A 16,934-nucleotide genomic window follows, 5' to 3' on the forward strand; every position below is an offset into this window, starting at 1 on the left:
AAGTTACTATTATCTAATGTACATAGGTAATAGAGAAAAGTGGTATACAAAGTTTATTTTCAGATTTTTCTATAATTCTAATTTTAGTAATGGATTTGGATAATATTAGTTGAAAATTCTGGAGCATTATTCCAAAATTTTCACAAAAAAAAAAAAAAAAATGATTGTACAGCTTGGAAAATCAGCTCCAGCACAATTAATTGCTATAGAATAGCATATAAAAAAATATCACACAAAAATTCTAAATATAGTAGAAGTTTTCAAAATTATAACAATGAACAAAAAATTCAATAAATCATACATATAACAAGTAAATAACAAAACTAGAGAATAAGAAAAATAAAATGAAAAATATCACATGAAATAAAATAAAGAGCAAAATAATTATAGTATAATATTTAATCAGCTCTCTTGCAGTTCCATAAAATGTGAAATAATGTATATATCAGAAGAGTGGTAGGATTCATTTTGAAAGAAACAATTGTAGCTAATAATTAGAAAAATCCTATCTTACAATTTTAATGCAAGAAATGTAATTTTTTTTATGATGTGATTACATACTTGATATATAATTACTTTATATATAATTTTAAATTCTTATATATTTTTATTTGGAGCATTGTAGATATGAGAGGGAAACTCAACATTGGTCAAATTCTCACTCTCCCCCCCCCCTCCTTCTTGATTTATCAGACATAAGTGAATAGGCAGAGAAACAATTTTGCTAAATTGTGTATTTCTGACCATATTTAAATTAAGCTCAATGTAGCACTTCTAAGATGAAAGGATTCTAGATACCAAAAGTAAACTCAACATTCATTTTCACTTCCATTCATATGTTATCAATATTATTTATCCAATACCTTTTTGTTAAATGCCTGTTTTTTTTTTTTTTTTGTTTTTTTTTTAAATAATTTCTTTGCTCATTTAAGAATATTGGTTATACTTTGCATTTATTAAAATTTACAAGAGGAAAAAACAGTTAAAGCCACCACCCCTTCTGTTGTTGAGTTTCCTTATTAAAAAAGAAAAGGGGGAAAAAAATCAAAAATTCATCATCTATTATATTCAGCTTTCATATCCATATGCCTCATTTGTTTTCTCAAGATTAAATTCTATCTTTAAAATTAATTAGGCACAAACACCTATAATAAAGTAGAAATACATACATTTATATGAGCCTTATTAGAAATGTTTAAAAAAATTAATCAATGTTTGAAAAATTGCATCAATCATACAGAAAAATCAACAAACAATTTAAAAAATCTCAATGAAGGACTACATACTTGAAAAAAAAATCATTATAATGAATATAATTTTGATACTCATTATATATTCAATGCAATTTAGATATACATGCAGCTGGCATTTTATGCACATCAAAACTGAGAATTGGAAGTATTCATTTGAATTTAAAGCTATGTAGAATCTTGTTATCTGACATTCATTTCAATCAATAACAGTTCTGAATTAAATAACAACAGCAATTCGAAAAATGTACTGCTGCAAATATATCAAGATTAGAGAAGGCACCTGGCAGCCATATAGTTAACATTGTTAGAGATGGAAGAAAATTAAATTTTTCTGGCAGTGAACAACATTTGCTAATTTTTCATTCACTAGAATTGGCAACCAGAAATAACATTAACCTTGTTTTGTATTTTGATATCAATAATGTGTGGGCACTTCGATATATAACGGATGAATGCTGTTGAATAGTGAGAAGTAATAATGGATGGAAAAATAGTCCAACTTATAAACAATGGCAAAGACTAGTTTAAAGCCCAGTCAGATGAAGTTTAAAGCGCAGTGTGTTAAAATGACTCATAAAATTGAATTTAATATTCCAGATGCACTGAACAGCTATAGGAAACTAACAAGCAGTCTTATTATAATAAATTTTCTTTTCAATAAAATATTTAGTGTTTTGCCTTTACAGATTTACAGACAAAGCTCAAAATCCTTACTTTCTCCCAAAACTTTTTCTTTTTATCAATAGAAATAATTTCTATATAATAAACAAGCAGAAATTTTGAAATAAAAATTTGTGTATACCTATATCAGCCATGTATTTTATTATAAGAGGAGATATAGATTAAACAGGAGAGGGAGAAGCTAATGTATCACCAGTAATTACTTTAATAAAAATTCATAGACTAAAACATTTTTAAAAAAAAACTTTTTTTAAAACATAATGTTTTATGCATAATTATATGTTATAAATTCTCAATCTGAAGCAAGATTTTTACTTAAAGTGCAGTTGGGTTTGAGAGTTTTTATAGAGCCCTTAAATGGGAAATATTTAAGTATAAAAGAGAAATACACAGTTTTCAGGTGGTGTTTAAAAATAAATACCAATTTAGTTTCACTTTTTTATATGCAAACAACCATTTTTTTTAACACAACGTAAACAAATTTGCAAATTACACACCTATATGAAAGTTTTTTAAAGTAAATTTTCTTGACAGATTCTTTTTAGAATTCTTTAAAAGTATTAACAATAAAAATGCATTCTTATGAATCCAAATTTCTTAAAACTAATTTTTTTATGAACTTGAAGTTTTCATATACAGAAGCTTATATGTATTTTGACTAAAATAGAACTAGAAGATAATTGCTGTTTACAAAATTTCTCTATTAATCTTGAAATATATGACTTTCATTATGAATAATAATCAGATAAATGTATGATACAGAACATTTTGTATACAAAAGTATTCCATTCTCATCTTTTCATAACTCCTGATATTTTCATTTTTTTTTTTTTTTTAACACTGCCAATTTCAGTTTATGTCAGATAACCCAGACTCGACGTAAATCACTTTTACCTAATAAATTTTCATTTTAGACTATATCACAATATTTTTGAAATGCTTCTCTTCAATATAATTGTCATTTAAGCTGAAGATTTCAAATTTCTTATACTCTAAAGCAACCACCATTAAAACTCTTTATATGGTTTACATAAATAACCTAAGCATTATCTTTTTCATAGATTTGACAAACAGAACAAATTATAATAACTGAAATTTTGATAATGGAATATTATAATGCTATGAAGTTAAAATAGAACGACTAATAAATAAAATGAATTATATAAAAAGTATCATAACTTTTAAATTAATGACAAAATGCATTCAATTCTTCATCAAAATACACATAAAAAATCTAATATGAAAATACAACTAATACAAAAATGTATTACATATTTAACTTTCAACTGACTAGAATATTATCTTAAATGCCATGTAGAATGTATCAAAATGCATTTGATAAAGTTATGTTTTGTACATTGAAAACTATCACAAACAAACTAAAGTACTAAAAAAATCACTAGAAATTATTTTAAAAAATAAGTTCAAGAAGTCATCTTAGTACACAAATAAATTTCTTCTTGAAAATACTATACCACTAACATCACAATACTTAGTCACATGAACACAGTTATCACGGTTAATTAAAAATGGATAATTAAATATATTGATGGCCAGGTTTCAGTTCGCTAGGTTCCCAAGCAGTAGGAGTTTCTGGTATTTCTTCACCTAGTTATCAAAGTATAGAAACAATACAGAACTGTAAAAGTAATTTTTCAACATGAAAATGTTTGCAGGTTGCATATTAGACTGTAAAAACACTCAAAGCATTATTCAAGATAGACTATTGGATTAAGGATTAATTAATCTAATACATAATTATCTTTGAGATAGCAAATGTTTACTAACCAAGGTTTGAAAAAAAAAATTTATTAGGTTTTTTTTTAATTTGTTAAAAATTAATTTTCAGCTTATATCCATAATAATTTAATTATTGCATAAACACTATATTTATAATACTTAAAATTTTTTTTAATTGAATTTCAGTTATAAACTAATTTTACTTCACGGATTTTTTCCCCTCTTATTTCACATTTTCAAAATTAGATATAAACAGGTTTTCTAAGGGTTTTTTTTCTTTATATAATAAAATAGTAAAAATTATGAATAAGTGTGAGTATTTTAGTAGCTCTTTTGCAATTAAGAATTTTCATAATGCACTAACTTACTCTAAAGCACTGAATATTTTTTTTCAATGAAACTGTTTTTAAATCAGCATTCTTTCTGCAAAATTTTGATGCAAAACTTAATGCGCACAGTACATAATGGCTATACAACAAAGCTTAAAAAATTAACTTGCCAAGATGTTCTGTACTAAAAATTCAAATGTCTTAATTTACTCATCTATATACACTTTAGAACCAATATTTAAACATTAATAATTAAGATTGAATTTCTCTAATAAGAATATTATGTCATTCCAGTAACAGAGCTACATATAATTTTACTGACATCTTTTAATTGTACCACTAATTATCATGTTCATTATTAGAGAAAGAAAAGAAATGCATAAATCTGTAGATCTAATGAAGTCACAAATTTCATTCATCAATGACTCGAAAGAGAGAAAGGCAACTTATTTAGTAATTTCTTAACAAAAACACTTTTCTCAAAATATCATTTTAAAAGAATTTGAAAGAAATTTCTTTCTTTCAAAATCTTTTAAAATAATATTTTGTCATTTCATCTAATATAGCTTTGTTTTAATATTTTTCTTATTCAACCCTCTCAAAGTATGCCATACAATTCCTTGAAACGAAGCAAATGTGCTCTCTTAACATATTCATTAAATATATTCAATGAATGTAAAAAAGGGGGGAAATTACGCATTTACCTAGTCTGGCCGACCAGTGTTTGGAACACAAAATAATAATTACAGAAATGGACACCAAAGCTCCTATAATGGCAATGAGAGCTCCCAAAACAGGACTGATTGGGAGTTTTAATTTATCTGTGAAAGAAAAGATACTTATAATCACATATTTGAAAGTACAGATTCATTTTAATAGTAAAAGTTTATAATAGCATTGATGCTTTTTTATTGCATTCAAAGTAAAATGGTTTATACTTTCTTAAAATTATTTATTTTATAAAGAGCCCCCCCCCCCCTCCACTTAATAACAAATCTAGAACAACATTCTTCCACATAAAAGAAAAAATATATTATCAACAACACACACATTGAAAAAAACAAAACAATTACTTTCAAATCAGTTTTCTCTTAATAAACTTACAAGCACAAAAGATATATTTCTTTAACACCATAATATAAAAAAGTTATTTGGAAATATTTAATTTTCTTTTAAAAATCAAAAACCTTAATTTCATAAAATAAGGAAGTATGAACACTTGATAATTTTTACAATGAAACAATTTTAAGAATATTAACTTTTTTCTCACCTAAAAAAAAATCATAGAAAAGCACTTGTAATGAAATACGCAATAATGAAAAAACATTATAGATAGAATCCTCTCCTGCTCCCTTGCAAAATAAAATTCCCAATTTTAGGGAAAGGTCCTTTTTTTTTCCTTTGCTGTAAATATTATTGTAACAAAAGAAATAAAAATTTATTAAAATAGTTAAGATTTAATTAAAGTGTTTAATTAAAAAAAACATAAGATTTAGCTCCATAGTCTTATTATTTACAATTTCTTCATTTTCCTAACTTTTAATAAATAATACATTACCATATAATCAAAACTATATTTTTAAAAAAAAACCTATCATTCATTGCATAAAAAGAAAATCCTAATTTAAAACCACTACTATAAGAATTGACAGAGAAAAAAAATCTGAATTATCGTACCTTTTTCAGGCCTTATTTCAGCCTTCGTATTGACACTAAAAGCAACAGCATTACTCCTCCCAAGACTATTAGTTGCAAAAACAACAGCAATCAATGATGTTCCAGGTGGAAGATAATCAATTTCAAACAAAGGATATTCTTTTTCTACAGCAGATTCCACTAAGCCTGAAGAACTGTATAGTTCAATATGGAATTCCTGATTAAGACCACCATCATATCCCGGAATGCAGCTTACAATAGCAGAATTAACTGTTTCATTCATAACAATGCAGTCTTCTACAGCACTGGGAACAGCTACAAACGATGATAGTTTGGTTCAGCAAAAAAAATTATTATGATGCCAAAATAATACAGAAGAAAATTGAAAAAAAAAATCAACCTCCACAATTATAATGATGTTTTATTTTCATTACTGTACTTATATAAGGCTTGAAGAAAGAAATGTTACGCTTAACTGCCAAGATTTACAAATTAAATGAAAAGAATTAATTCATTTTCCACAAGCATTTTTCTATTATTAAATTAAAAAAAGTATTCAGCAAAAACTTATAAATGAAAAATATATTGTTCAACAATAATCAAAACTGGAGGTGGAGTGGAAGAAATGAAAAATGGGAAAATGAAATGTAACTAAAACAAATACTACTGTAAGACAAGAGATAACCTTTTTATTAAGAATTATATTTACTTAAAAAAATAATTCATCAACAAATAAACCAAAAAAGAAAGAAGAACATTGAGTTTATTAAATAAAAGGTATTTGCTTCACACAAGCATTTAAATTAAATAAAAATAATTAATTCAAAAATGAAAAGAAAACTCCAAAAATTCAATTTACAAATGCAAAGTATTGTGTCTCTAATTTCTTACTTCACCCAATAATTACAATTAAAATTACTAAAACTGCTTTACTACATAGTCAGAGTATTAGCACAAATTTTTCTGGTTGAAAAATTAATGAAGTAATAATTTTGAGTTTTGAAATGGTTTGGAAAAAAAAAAAAAAAAGGAACAAGTCCCAAAATTGTTTTTTTAAGAGAAATAAACAAAAAAATCCTTCCTACTTTTCTTTAATTATTTTTTAAACTGGACTTTTATATAATATTCTTTACTTTAGTGGTTTTACTTATCTAAAAATGAGAGTTTACAAGATAATGTATATTTAATACTAACATTTTCTTTTCAGTTGTTCTAATTTCCAATCTGCTGATTCAATAGTATTTCAGTATGAATAGATAAGAAAAGAGGGGATAGTTCTAAATGAGATAGAAAGTAGAAGCTTTCCATGGTAACAAAAAAAATGAAGATAAAATTATAATTTAAACAAAGTCAGATATAAATTTTTATAAACTGACTTTTTTTATACTTACATGCAGGAGACACTTTAAAACAGCATGCTTCAGTTTGCAAACCAGCAGTGTTTTCAGCTACACACATAATGTGCCCATAGTCACTTTCTCTTTTGGGAGTAAATTGCAAAATGCTTTCTGTCCCATTTACAACAAAGTCTTTCAGTGGAATTTGTCGAAAAGTATTATTCAGGTACCAATAGAAAGCTACATCTGGAGGATTGGCTTCAACGCTGCATTTTATATTAACTGACTCTCTAAGTGGAATACCATATGAAAGTTGCTGGTGAAATGCACAAGAAGGAATATCTAAAATGAAAAAATAAGTTTGATGGAGAGTAAGTATAAAGGGTGTCCATATGTTATTCAAATTCTGTAAAGAATAAATGTATGCATTTTGGCACTTCACAGAACAAGTCATTGCATTTAAGAGTTATCAGATTTGACACAGATAAATTTTGGAGAGTGGAAGTAAGCACTCATAGTTAATAAATTTAGATCCATTTAATTTGCATATTATTGTTGCTTTCTACATTGCTAGCATTACAAAAAACTGGGTATTATGCCTCTAACCTCCATGTTGCTGTTCTGGCCTCACAGTGGAAAGGAGATGAAGTGAAGAGAGGAAACAGTTGCATGCAGAAGTTGGTGGCTGACACCAGTAAGCATGTGCATTTATAGGAGCTCTGGTGGGAACTCCAAGAGGTGATTTTAGATTTAAATCGAAATTTAATTATACATATGTAAATAGCCATCAATCATTTAATCCATATGATATAATCATAATTCTGCCAAGGCATATGGAAGAAGTACATAAAGTTAAACAAAAATTACTGAAATTATGATATATAATTTGATAATGATACAAAATTCAAAATCTAACCATGTATTAGACTCTTAGAAACAAGTTAATGTACAAGGAATATTAATAAACATATAAAAAATTCAATCTACAAAATTGAATATAAATTTATCACATAACTATTTTAATTATTTAATATATTATTAATTTATGTCCTATTTATATTCTTCTTTTCAATATGACTCACCATTACAAAAAATATTTTTTAAAATACAGATTTAATCAAAGACGCAGATAACTAATAGAGGTAATTATATTTTTACTTGAAAATAAGAATCAGTTAACACTTTAAGCCTGAATACATTCAAAAATTACTTGAATTTGAATTTTTTTTTAAATTTATTCTTATTTTTCTAATAATTACAATACAATATGAATTGATTTTTTTATATTATGTAAAAATCTAATCAATGAAAAATTTCTACTTTTCAAAAGTTTCTTTGATGTTTGAATCTTGCAATAAAATTTAATTTATGAATGCATTTTACAGATCTTGATATAATAATTATTATTATACTTATATAATATATATCGATGATTTAGACAGAAGCTTTAACCCCTTAACAACTCTAGGTGCTACTTGAATGACATTTTATAAACTCTATATGTTAATAACTAGTCTTTAATATATATCTTATTCTGTAATTTATTGTAGCCAAATATACTGAATACTGCTTTGGAATGAAATTTACTTTAAACAAAGCTTATGTGGGACAGTCCATTATTCAGAACAGGAAACAGGGATATTTCTATAAGTAATGACTATAAAAGTGAATTATGCAGGATCATGAGGCACAAGAAAGTCATTTATGTAAGATTTCATAAACAGTTAAGGAATTAAATAAAACTGACATTTTCACATTTAAATGACTAATTTGTAAATGACGAGTTTCTACATAAAAACTTTGATAGGATCAAATGTACACTCTCATCAATTACAACATTTCTGTTTATTATCAATACTCATATTCACAATAGTTTTGAACATAAATAAAATTTGAAATAAATGTAGAAATAAAAGTCTAACGGAAATATCACTATACAACATAGCATGTGATTACTGATGGTGATGATGCCGTGTATGTGTTAGAACGGAAAGAGGGATGCAGTAGCTTCTGAGGGTAAAGACCCCTGAGCACCCGAGGGCAGAAGTCTGACTTATAGCTTATATGAAGAGCATATAACTACTATTCTTTTTCAATAACAACCATTAAACATGAATATAAACTTCAACTTTAATGCAGTTTAATTAAAAAATCACATCAATAAGACATGAAATTTATATAAGTAACATTTTACTAAAACTAACTTACAATGCACATCAATAGCAACACTTTCACTCATTCCTTCCCCTTCTGAATTGGCAGCAACACAAGAATAGTTCCCAGTAGATTTGCGGCTGATTTTATGAATGTGCAATGACCGGTTCTGAATTTTGATACCAGCATTGATGTTGGTGTACATAGGCTCCTCATTGAATCTCCATCCAACCTCAGTCACTGGAGGATTTGCAACGATGTTGCAATCGAAATAAACTACATCACCTTCAACTATGAAGGCATTGGCAGTCCCAAAAGTTACAGTTAACACAGGAATATCTGAAAACGAAAATATATAATTAATAGACAGATATAAAGCAACTTTTTAAAAAAATTACCTGGAAGTATTTAGAATATTTTAAATAAGCAACAAAAGAGACTTTAATTGGCAAGTATTTCTTTTCAACAAGCAGACATCATATATTAGCCTAATATATAGGGAAATGTTATTTTTGGTTACATTTCATTGCTGTATGAGAGTGTAAACTAATGGTGTTTTGTGATAAGTATTAAATGGTTTCTATTTTACGCTGTTTTGAAATAAAATTTCATTTAAATAAATCAATAGAGTTTGATGAACAGGTTAATTTCAAAGTGGAAAGTGATTGCTTGTCTTTCATTTTTAATCCTTTCTTCACTAAAACAGATGCAATCCATGCAAATTCTATACTGGTAGGCCTCCTTTTATTTCAAAGGAGGAATGCAGAATGTAAAGCACGGACATCCTTGGTGATAACTTGTTTTATATCTTGTATTTCTTATTTGAAACAGAAACCTGACCAAAAAAATAGAATTTACAATGCCAGTCGGGCTAGGTCAGTAACGAAAAAGTTAAAGTTAAATAAAGCAGGTGGTCTGACAAAATTACTACAAAATCGATTTGAAAATGTTCATATGTCTTTCTTTACAATTTAAATATATATACATAAAGCATATCTACATATAATTCAGAAATCTACTTCAGAAAACAGCATATCTACATATAGTTCATCACATATATTCATTTTAAAATATGAAAGATTTTTTTTTAACACAGTATGCCAACATCAAATTTTCTATCTTTTTATTTTCATTTTTTTTTTCTAAAATAAATAATTGAGATTCTTGTCATTCATTCTTTGTCAGCACATTTCAAAAAGTCTACATCCATACACAGCATTTTTAAATGGTAGGGTTTAAGTGCATTTTTCATAGACTTTGATCAAAAATGGAAGAGTAGCACAGTAAACTAATGGAATTATAAAGGCTTACATGGAACTTTCTTTTTTATAGATAATACATATACTACAAAACTTAATGGAGACAATGTTTTCAAAGTTACAAGAAAAGAGGGAAACTTCAAAAATCCCTTTAAAATGTCTGTAATCTTATTGATTAAGTAATCTTAAGCATTGAGTTTTTTTTTTTTTTTGCTTAAAATTAAATTAATCTGAAATGGCTAGTATAATTTACATATAAATAGTATAATTTCCATATATGAAAAACTCTTAAAATACTCAATAAACTGACAGAATAATAAGTTGTTCCCTAATATAAAACGCCTGCTCATAAGCTTTTCTTTTGCTTTCTCAAAAGATTGAAAAAGATCTATATTAAAACAAATGCACTCCCAAATGTTCCAACCTATAGTATGCATAGAAAAATATATTAATGAAACAGGAAGCAAAATTCTTTAGAATACTTTATCTGTTCTTTACTTTTAATTGAAACATTTGAAATATAACAGAAGTGTGTGGAATACAAGAGAAAATACAAGCATTGGGTTTAATAACCAGTTTTTATAACATGAATTAAATTAGTTTTATAAATTAAAAAAATAGTGTTTCTTCTCAGTTAAGCATTAATTTTTTTTAAATCTAAAAAGCTAGGAAGTTTCTTCCTAAATCTGAATTAAGAATTTTTTATGGAGTTTCTCTAAATTTAAATTTGTCATTTCATGAATTTATAACTAGACCACTTAAGCATTAATCTTAATAATTACAGTTTTTAAATTCAGTAAACATGCAAATAAATAATGAGTATCTTAATGTTTTAAAAATAAAATAACAGTTTTGATTCATATTGGTTAAAAATCAAGTAACAATTTCAAAAAGATAAATTAGAATTAAAATTCTATAACTATAATGATATAAATCACTTGAAAGTATAGTACACTAAATGAGGTACACTATAGGTATTTAAAACACCCAAAAATTAATTCAGAAACAGATATTTAATAAAAAATTAGCTACAAGTTAATAGATTATGGGTTCACTATTGAAAATTTACATAAAGACATGTAGTCTATCATCAAAATTAAATGAAATTTAAATTTTTATAAACATGCTACTTATAAAGCATTAATTTGTTAATATCCCATCTAATTTAAATTATGAATTTCATCAAATTTCTTTTAAATAAAGGGTTTTTAGCTTTGGGGCTGTTTTTCCAATTTTGTTTTTCAGAAAAATTAGCAAAAAGGCATTTAAAAAACTTTTTTTATAAGCATATATAAAAAGATTTTTAAAATATAGCAAATAAATAAAAAAAATAAACATTACTTTCCAATTTCCTACATTAACTGAAAAATAAATCATAGCTAAAATACCAAAAAATTTCTTTGAAAAAAAAAGACCATATTTTAATTTCAAGATTTGAGAACAGGTAACAGTCAGTTGAAAATTGTGATAATTATTTAGGAATTTGGGAGTACACATTGAATTTTTACACATAACAAAAGAGAAATAATAAAATACATTTAATTCAGTCAAGGGAATAAATGTAACTTTCCTATAAATAGAATACTGGGATTATTTGATTTTTCAAAAGATTTAGCATAAAAATACTTCTTAAAATTCTATAGCAAAATACATATTTGGTGGTATTGATTTCTGATTAGCCATCTAATAATACCATTATTGATTAACAAAGCAATAAATTTTAAAGCAATATAATTACGATGTATGTTGAGAACTCTATGATCTTCCAATATGTGACCATTCATTATTGGATTGGTAGCACGGCAAGACAAAACACGACCATGGTCATCTGCAGTAGGCACAAGTATAAGTTTGCTGATTGTAGTGGAATCATAAGTGACCACAGTTGCATTCAGCAGTTGTCTACTCCCAATCCACCAGGTCAGGACGGCAGGAGGTCGAGAGCCACTGGATTGGCACTTGAGGGTGGTACGGCGATTAGCTGACAATGGACGCTGCAGTGATGTTATATGGACATTCAATGGTTTTACTAAAAAAATAAATATATTTTTAAAATCTTTAGAAAAGATAATAATTTCACACTTTTAATTTAATTGTTTCATGTTTCTGCTAAAGCCTCCTGATATGCTAGTGTTTTGAAGTTTTGTACACTTAAGTATAAAGAAGAAAACACAAAATTTTGATATTTTTGGAACGTAATTGTGAGTTAATTGATTTATTTAATGAAACTTTGATCCCATCTGATGGTACCATCTAATAGAGAATTTGAGGGGAAAAAACGGATATCGATTCCACTATATTGATAATTGTTACTCCTATTAATTTTATGTAGCACTTTCATGAAAATAAGATTTAAATCTGTATATGGATGCAAATATATTTGAAATATGAATACAGACTATGATATATTTATAGAAACTGATAACACAAAATAGCAACAATTATAATAAGAAATGTACATTTCAACATTTTAGATAATACTTTAGATACCAACATTTGGCACCTACAAAGCAATAAAAACTTATGAGATTTATATTCTTCTGACTTCAGCAATTTTCAAGTCAGCATGTCAAAAAAAAAAAAAAAAAAATGTTATTACAGAATATATTTCCATATTTTAAACTAAAAGAAAAAAAGGAAGAACAGGAGGAAAAAAACTCTTCTTCTACTTTTTTTTCTCCATGCTCATGAGTTTACTTAAAATACTATTTTAAATTTATACTTAAATATTTATATTTATAATACTATTGACAAAATAAATGTCAGGTTTTAGGGTTGATAATTTTAAAATAATTATATTTCAATCAATATTCATCAAATCTCAATGACAATTATAAATAGAGTTTAAATCAATTGTTTATATAAAGAATAGAATTTTTTCCAAACAACTTTACACACTTTACACAACAACTTTTCTACATTATATGAAATTTATATTTAAGTTTAAAACCCAATAATACATTTATTAAAAATTTCATTATTTAATAAGTTCCTAATAATATTTATATTCAAAATTATTATTATTATTAAATTACAATATGCAAGATAGCTAACTAATACTGAAAACACATACTTTTTAAGTAACTTACAATTTAAATCTAGACTGACAGACTTTTCAGATGATTCTGTGGCATTAGGAAGAGCAGCTTGACATGTTAAAGTGGACATCAAATCTCCTCTATCTAAGTAAGCTAATGTCAGCTCATTCCGCAGATTTCCTCTTGGCAGTGTGTCAAAACTATCATCAAGGAGGAAAGTATCTTTCCACCAGGTAAGAATGGAAGGGACACCTGAAATTATAAAATTTTATGTACTTTTTATGTATAATCTAATTAGATAATACTGTTTGTTTTTAGGAAAATACTGTTGTAATAATGCAACTAAGCAATAGCAAGACCAAACTGTGCCACAGAAAAAACAGAAAAAGCCCTGTGCCACAGAAAAAGCAGAAACCCTAAATAATTGTTTAATAAATTATTATTTTCTTGTCAAAATCTTGCATTGCATGAACTATAAAACTTCTTTTCACTTTTAAGATTTTTTCACATAAACTAACAATATTATTTTCATACTTTCTGTTTGCTTGATAGAAATTGTAATTAATTATTCTATTATTTCATGATGTGCAGGAGCTTTAAAATTTTAACATTTAAGTGTTCCTGGAAATATATCATTCGAATGTTTTTTAAGTTACCAATTAATAGGCTAATTTAATTCCACATGAAAAAAAAAAAAATATAGGAAAAAAGGGATTCAAAAAGTACTGAATTTGAGAAAATTATTAATATAATATTTGTTATAATAAATTATAAATTACACACCAAAAAATAAAAATTAATTATAGTAAAAAACATTCTACTTATTAGTACAAAATAAAAGTATGTTTATTGAAAACCTATATTTATTAAATTCCTGATAACTTGAACAAACATCAGATTAATAACTGATAACAAAATATTTTTATTGTCATTACTTTTTATAATGATTAATATCACATAATGAGTTTTTCTACAAAGCATGTCAATATCTAATTCCTATCATTCTGCAGCTTTATATTGTTATTTATTTTATAATATATGTCTTATTTTTCTTGTATGCATACAGTGTCTGGAAATTACCCCCATATTTTAAAAGAAATATTGTGAAAGAAAGCACCTTTCATGTAAAAATACTAAAGATATATAGTCAGAGGTTAATGTGTAATAATTCCTCATAATTTTTTTTTCAGATAAAAATGAAAAATAATTATTTTATCAATGAAATAAATCTAGTTAATATTTCACAGCTCTAAATGAAGAGTTCAAAATCAAGAAAGCACTAAGAGTATGTATAAATGTATCAGAATCCCCTTCCCTTTAAAAAAAAACCTTTTTTCTTGCTATCTGCTATCTTGTTTTGCTTGCTTTCACAATAGCTTTGTCTGTTTTAATCTGAAAAGCAAAGAAAAATCTCTAAGGGTTATCTACTCAAATCTTTACATTAAAAAAAAAAAAAAAAGAAATATGTCAATATTAGAACTAATCTCTTTGAATCAAAATAAAAGGGAATTAAAAAAAATTCCTACATACGAGAAGGAAAACGATTTCAAATAGTGATTTAACTAAATAAGGAATTGTGAAATACATTATATCTACTAATGAATCATTCAGAAGCAGATATATTTTATAGGGTAATTTATGATAAATCTGTTTTTCTTTTATACACGACAAAATTTAATTTGTGAGACATATTATATTCGGCGAATATTCAGAAATAAGTTATTAAATCATCAAACCTCCATTTGTTTCGCACAACAATGATAGGCGTGAGCCTTCGTTAAGGGGTCCAATAACATCCGATAATGGTTTTCCATTTTCATCAATTATAAAAACTTTAGAATCTGTAAAAGTAATGAAATATTCATCAAAATTAATACCTGCAATTAAATTTTATTAATTACAGTTCAATAATCAAAGAAGAATTTATTTTAAATAAAATACCAGAAAATATAAAAATATTTGAAAATAAAATCAAATATAACAACGGATTTCTCATAGCACAACATCGTCCAAAAAACTTAAGCATTAAAGTAAACAAAACGAAACAAAGCAGAAGAAACAACGATTCCGTTGCCAATTTTAAAATAACAAAAAATCAAGATTCGGAACACTCCTTGCTGCCAATTTGTAAATGACGTCAGATACATCATCTTCATCCCAGACCCAGAGAACGCCTTGCATGGAACTGGCGTACAATAATTACAAAACATTAACCTTTAGTGTAAATTTAGCATTTTTTCTAAATCTATCGTGTGATTCTTGGCGAGTTTCTTAGGTTAGTAATCTTTGGCATGGGGGTAAGAGTAGCCAAAACTCGAATTTCTGATTCAGATTCGTTTTTCTCAACTGAAAAATTTGACAAAGGACTACATTTGTAGACACAAAATCACATTCTGAATTTCATATATTTAAATCATTGCGTTTTTGAGTTTTTACGTGTAGAAGTTTCTAAAGTATAAACTGACTGATGGTTAACCTCTTTTTGGATTTCGCTCAAAATTTGATAGGTGTCTACATTACAGAAGTTAAATTTGTGTATCGAATTTTATCTATCTAGCTAACTTCGTTTCCTAATTATTCACGTTATATTCGAACAGACAAGACTTTGTTTAAAATTTTATAGAAATCTACAACCGTATGCGAAATTTCATCCGTTTAGCTCAAAGCGTGTGAGTTATCTTTGTCACAGATGGACAGACAAGAATTACACTAAATATGTACTTTTTGAACTCATAGAGGTCTGAAACGTGCAGATTCGTCAAAATCTGAGGTTCGAATTTTTCGAAGATTATAGTGTTTTCTCTATACTTCGTATACGAGAAAGTAAAAATTTTTCTTAAAGAAAAATGGAGTAATATAATTCTTCAGCTGACCAAACCTTTTAAGGTAGCTTTTGTGTTAATTTTTTTTATGTAAAAGAATAGTGGTCAATAAATTTGTAACTTTGACATTACATTAATGTGAAGCGGTATGAGACGCGTTAGGATAGAACCTGGGACCTTTGGGTGCTAGCAGTCCAGTAACGATCCGATTATGCCAAAACAGCTGTTCGGGCAGAAGCGCTGTTACTGACTTATATGCAATTCACCACAGTACTCTCTCTCCAGTGAGTCGAAGGGGAGACGAACGATATGGCGTTGAGTGGTGATATATTTAGTAGCTGTTGTCTTAATGGGCCTGTACCCAATTTTGAATAGCGCCAAGCTTTATGGCGAGCGTTTTGTGAGTGCTGATGCGCCAAGTGTGTCTGACGACTTTGGGTTGCTGCGTCACGTGAGTCTGACGACTTTGCTGCGTCAAGTGAGTCTGGCGACTTCAGTTGCGGGTAGATGGCGCCACAACAGCTGTACGAAGGTTAAAGGTTCAGCGTCCGAGGTCACCAATGAAGAGGTGAGGGACGCGTGAGGATAGAACCTGAGACCTTTGGGCTAGCAGTCCAGTAACGATCCAATTATGCCAAAACAGCTGTTCGGGCAGAAGCGCTGTT

The 16,934-nt window shown here is 27.0% G+C and overlaps 1 protein-coding gene across 1 annotated transcript; it reads right to left on the bottom strand.

Annotated features, from left to right (window-relative positions):
* Positions 1-2,748: 2,748 nt before the first annotated feature.
* Positions 2,749-15,511, bottom strand: LOC129988538 (hemicentin-1-like). The gene is made up of 9 exons (XM_056096786.1): positions 15,389-15,511; positions 15,184-15,288; positions 13,499-13,699; positions 12,148-12,438; positions 9,205-9,489; positions 7,051-7,338; positions 5,681-5,974; positions 4,708-4,824; positions 2,749-3,542 (listed from the first exon to the last, which is right to left on the bottom strand). Exons 1-9 carry the CDS (start codon positions 15,471-15,473, stop codon positions 3,472-3,474), a joined length of 1,737 nt encoding a protein of 578 aa, XP_055952761.1. The 5' UTR covers positions 15,474-15,511; the 3' UTR covers positions 2,749-3,471.
* Positions 15,512-16,934: the final 1,423 nt, after the last annotated feature.

This window comes from Argiope bruennichi, chromosome 10 (assembly GCF_947563725.1).
Source record: "Argiope bruennichi chromosome 10, qqArgBrue1.1, whole genome shotgun sequence".
Classification (NCBI taxonomy): domain Eukaryota; kingdom Metazoa; phylum Arthropoda; class Arachnida; order Araneae; family Araneidae; genus Argiope; species Argiope bruennichi.